Source organism: Biomphalaria glabrata, chromosome 9 (assembly GCF_947242115.1).
Source record: "Biomphalaria glabrata chromosome 9, xgBioGlab47.1, whole genome shotgun sequence".
Lineage (NCBI taxonomy): Eukaryota > Metazoa > Mollusca > Gastropoda > Planorbidae > Biomphalaria > Biomphalaria glabrata.
In genome coordinates this window covers 10327075-10332221 of record NC_074719.1, presented here as the reverse complement: position 1 = coordinate 10332221, position 5147 = coordinate 10327075, and the positions used below count along the sequence as shown (strand labels likewise).

The following is a 5147-nucleotide window of genomic DNA, read 5'->3' as shown; positions in this document are numbered from 1 at the left end:
TGGGAGCAGGTCAGTGTAGTCATGCGAGTCTATGCTGCACGATGTAATAATGATGAAATATACAATAATTTTTAATAGTACAGTTGTACATATAGTCTTGCACACATGATATAATCTGTTCTAACACTGAAGGTCTGGACTATTTGGAGTGCATTATTGGGCGTGCTATAAATTCAGCGGTTAGACTTTCACTACTCCCCGCTTTAAAATGTTTTAATAAAATTATTTATTGCCAAAGGTTGTGTGACAGTAATTTTTTGAAGTTGTATTAGTACGTTAGACAGCAACTATAACTCGTGCAATGAATCAGTCATTCCACCTCTACCACTTGACCATCGCTTGGCTTCATAGGTCATGGACATATTTTCTCACAAATAAAGCACATACTGACGCCGCATAATTCTTGATCCAGAAGTTTGTCGGTCCACGACATATAACAGCAGTCGTGGATGTTGCTAACATTGTCTGGCTGTTGACGAATAAACAGACTGGCCTGGGCGCTCCAATTAAAAAGTTGGCCATCTGACCAAATCAGCTGTTCCTCAGCGAGTCGGTCACTAAGGCCCACCCAGGTGTTACAACCTTTGCTATTCACCAGGTCAGCGAAGAACTGAAATTTGTTGAAGGTTGCAGTGGTCACAAGTCTGGATCCAAGAGATGTGCACGTTTCCACGGCCTGTGTGTAGTTGGCATTCGTACTGTTGTAGAAATACAGTGTTGTTATTTGCCCAGATCTGTAAACGCTGAAAAAATTAAAAAATTATAGATTATGCATAACAGTAGCAACCAAAATTCCAACAAGGGAGGTACACAGCAGTATATTAGTCTGACTAAAAGTTTTTAATATTTTCTACAATTTTAAGCTATAACTTTCAGAACGAGATCAACTATATTATATAGCATTAAAGTGATAAACCATATTATATTCATGTAATCAAAAGATAAGGTCCCTTTTCGGATCTAAAGATAGAGGATGCATTTCTGTGGCCCACGGTTAAAAAAGTGTCAGGTGGCCAACACAACGACATTTAGTATCCTAAATAGATCTCAAAATTAAAAAATCCCGTCTTCACCAAGATTCGATCTCTGGACACCGGCCTTGAAGCCAAGCGCCTTACACCTCGGTCACCGCCTACATGTAGGTCAACTTACTCCAACTTATTTCCTAACAATTTAGACTATTTCATTGAAAATAAAAACAGACCTAAAAGAAAATAGAAAAATAAAAATTGGTTAAATCTAGTCGATTTGTTTTTAAAATGAATTGTTACAATTTTATAGTAGTCATGAATAAATAATTGAATGACATTTTAACAATGTTTCAAAAATTTAAATATTTTGACTAAGTTTCATTTTTGAATAAGGGCCCTTTATTGGCTGCCAGGTCGTGTGGTATGCGCGCTGGACTGTTGTTTATCCTATGCCTGCTGCCATCCCCGGTCGTCCTGCGGGAGGTATGGACTAGGAAGTCAATTATCTTCAACTCTGAAGGAACATGTAAAACATTTAACAAACATTTACAATATGTATATTACTTTAACGAGAAGCGTCTTCAGCTATTCCGACTCAAACATATTGAAGAAACGTTAATACGTCTCAGCAGACGTGATTCTTCTCGACCTTTTTTGTGTCAGAATAGTCGAAATTCTCCTGAGTATCGAACACAGTTATTTTTACGACTTTTGTGTGACCAAAAAAAAAATTAAATGAATATGCTCTTATGACGACTACGATGAATTAATTAAAGACGTACGTGTGCTATAAGCACATCAAATGTCCCTCCATAATTGTCCTGGTGAGTGCTGACTCTATCTTTATTAGAATTAATTTTAATTTTTTTTTACTTCACTAGGATGCGCTCTAGATGGCAGGAAAACGCTTTTCTAAGTTCTGATTTCCAGAAAACACTTCAATAACGGCCCGTGCCTTCTTACTTTGACTTTTTTTTTTTTGTTTTGACATGCGCTCTTCTTACTAGGAGGGGAAAAAATGGTGTAGTAGACGCAAAGAAAATGAAATTGTGAAGCTCGGAACGCTGGAAAACGCAATGGCATTGTTGCTCCCAGAGTCTAATGCTTGAAGGAGAGTGAACTTGCTAACTCTCCATAAAGAACAATATCTAGGACACGACAAGCTGTAATGAGCATTCATTGCGTAAATTCGGATTCTAGAGGCATTGTAAATTTAAAGGCGAAATAAAACCAGAACATTTTGTTATGTCTTTAACTTTCCTTCTTTTTAAAAAATTTTAATTCCTAAAACCCTCCTGGACTACAGCTCCCCCCTCCCCCCTCAAATTCTATCTTGTTTTGAGGGGCGCGAATAATTTGTTTCTAAAGGGCGCCAGCGGTAAAATCTGAGAAACACTGGTGTTGGAGCCCGAAAGAGACAATACTATTGATAACTATGTGAGCTTGTGTTAGATCCATTTTTTTCCTTGCACGAACAGGTATTCCCAGCATCTTTACAGTCCTCAGACAACGACGCCTGCGCATCCCGAAAGTCATTCCCTACGGACCATTCGCGAGTGGTTCAAGAAAAACTGGCCGCCCCCACCTCCGTTACATAGATGTATTAAAACGGGACCTGAAATCAGTGAACATTGATATTGGGAAGACATAGCTCTAGACCGCACTAGTTGGAGAGAGACGGTGGCCAAGAAAGCTATGGACAGTGAAAAAAACATGGGCCTTAGCTCTGGAAGAAAAGCGTGCCATGCGTAAAATGGCCAGCTCCTCTACCACCGAAGCGAAAGCCACCTTAATCTGCGATATTTGTGAACTTGAGTGTCTCTCGAAAATAAACAGCCACATGAAAAAGTGTTCGAGATGAACCATAGGCTTTCTACGACATTTTCATCAGTTTTGTTTTTAATTTTCTAATAAACATCTAAAAAAATTTTTAAAACACTTCAACAAAAAAAAAAAAATCTAAACTGACCTAAATTCACCCAATAGGTCAATCTCACCAAAGTCCAGGACGTAAAGGTCCCCTTCAGGAGACTGTTGAGGTCCAGGTGCGACGTTGGACAGTTGTCCAGCTGGCGTACAAAGGTGTGTTATTTTATCATATATAAAGCTGCTACAGTTGGACTCATAGCTGGGAATCGAATATAAAAAATACCAAATTTATACAAAAAAGTTTTAGGCATAAAAAGGAAACCAGAAAAAAATGTATGTGTATAAAAATATTCAACAATTAATTAGCAGTTTGATATAAAGTATGTATATATCCACTAGTTTTTTTTCTATCAGGACACTAGGATTTATTTCACTATAAAGTAATCAATGTCAAGGACACTAAATTAAACTTTAAAACAATGTCAACTAAATACAAGTTACATGCAGAAAAAATATAAAAAAAACTTTATTCTGTATGGATTAAATGTTAAATCACATATATATGTAACTTTAAATAAAAAAAAAATAGCGTATCAACACTTTATTTACATTGCACACCGGATACACCGAAGAGCTTGCTATTTATAGGTTCTCCACCATCTATCAAAATCTCCAATACAGAGAATTACTTTATAAATGATAATTCGTAATTCCATAACTTCAAAAGTAACTGGTCAGATGTTTTTACATTCACACGTTTTTTTGTGACCAACATTCCACAAAGTTGTCATGTGTCCAGCACAATGACCACCAATAAATTTCCCGCAAATATAAAAACTGGGTGAAATGGAACGACAACGTATACACTGGGCTTAGCAGTAAAATGTTTGACCACTCGGCCACCTGTTTGAGATTGTCCTGAGAGTAGAGAACATGTCCCATAGGACTGTGGGACAATGAAATAGGCTCCCGCCCAGTGGCCTGGATAAAAGCAATATTTCTGCATAACCTGGTTCGAAGCAGATCTCATCTCGTCAATTCTTTTTTTTTTTTTTTGTTTTGTTTTTTTTAGGCCTCTAATTCTAGAAACATATGAAAATGGAGAGAGAGGGAGAGAAACACAAACAGAGAGAGTAAAAGAGAGAAAGAGAGAGAGAGTGAGAAAGGGAAAGAGTGATTGGGAGAAATACAGAGAGAGATAAAAGTGAGTTAGAAAGAGAGAGAGAAAGAGAGAGAGAGGCCGTTTAATGTTCTCAATCATTCTCTCCAAATACTGGTCTCTCACAATTAAAGATTTAAAATAACAATTTAGCACAGCAATAAAAAGAAAAGGGCGCTTACATTTGCTTACAGGTGATAGCGCATGCAGCTGCTGACGTGTCGGTCCATCCTTCTCCAATACTATTTGGCGCCAAACAAAGGTCAAGTTTTTTGTAATAGAGACTTTCCGAACTAGGTGTAATTGCAGTTGGCAATAGCGTTGTTGTTGGTGCTGATTGGATAACATTCTGGAAAGGTTGAATGGTTGGAAAGAAGTCACTCATTAATTTTGACGTGCTCGGCACTGAATTGAAACAGCCTGTAAAGATTAAAACATGGTCAAACAATAGAATAATTTACTGAGCTCAAATGTACACAAGTTATCACTAAATGTTCACGACTTACTTAAAATGTAAAGTAATACGATCCTCTGCCGAAGTATTCTACGTGCCAACTCCATATTACAACTTGATTGATCTCTTAGTAGTTTTAACCTCCAGTGTGTTATTATGAAATGTTCAATGTTTATATAGTGGACATTTTGTTGATCGTCTCCAAGGAAGTTTTTATGATCCAATCAGACATTTATCATATAGCATTCATAACCATCTAATACAAATATCTGAATTTGTTTAACATGCAGCTAAACCCGTTTAATCGCATACGACATATTGGCATAATACATCTATTAGTATTAGACTATGTGTCAAATTATGAACTCGTTTATTCAACTTTCTAGACTATCAAAGCAGGCTTCCTGCTTATTTGCAACGAAATTCTATGAAAGGCGTAACGACACACTGACTGGGAGCCTTGCTATAAAGCGGAGTCCCCAGTATTGACTATTAAGCATTCGATGCATACCTAGAAAAGATCACTTACCGAGTTGCAGACTTTAATCAATTGATTGTTGTTTGAAGAGAACTAGTTCAATTAAATAACAATATCTTGTATTTAGTCGAGAGACGGCCTTCGAGGGCTGACAAGTGGAGCGACTCACAGAGTGGGGCGGGGGGTTCTGTGGTACGGATATTTCTATGTCACCGT

General features: G+C 37.4%; 1 protein-coding gene across 1 annotated transcript; it reads right to left on the bottom strand.

Annotated features, from left to right (window-relative positions):
* Window positions 1-351: 351 nt before the first annotated feature.
* LOC129928447 (uncharacterized) lies at window positions 352-4584 on the bottom strand. Its single transcript, XM_056042913.1, has 4 exons — window positions 4506-4584; window positions 4182-4419; window positions 2941-3099; window positions 352-743 (listed from the first exon to the last, which is right to left on the bottom strand). Exons 1-4 carry the CDS (start codon window positions 4558-4560, stop codon window positions 353-355), a joined length of 843 nt encoding a protein of 280 aa, XP_055898888.1. The 5' UTR covers window positions 4561-4584; the 3' UTR covers window position 352.
* Between the last annotated feature and the right edge of the window lie 563 nt (window positions 4585-5147).

Bases quoted from the DNA above. Each gene is read 5' to 3' on its own strand.
- LOC129928447 (XM_056042913.1), bottom strand. From the start codon at position 4,560: ATGGAGTTGGCACGTAGAATACTTCGGCAGAGGATCGTATTACTTTAC. The intron at 4,420-4,505 runs GTAAGTCGTGAA...TAATCTTTACAG, and splicing joins CGTATTACTTTACATTTTAA to GCTGTTTCAATTCAGTGCCG. The intron at 3,100-4,181 runs GTAAGCGCCCTT...TTCGATTCCCAG, and splicing joins GCTATCACCTGTAAGCAAAT to CTATGAGTCCAACTGTAGCA.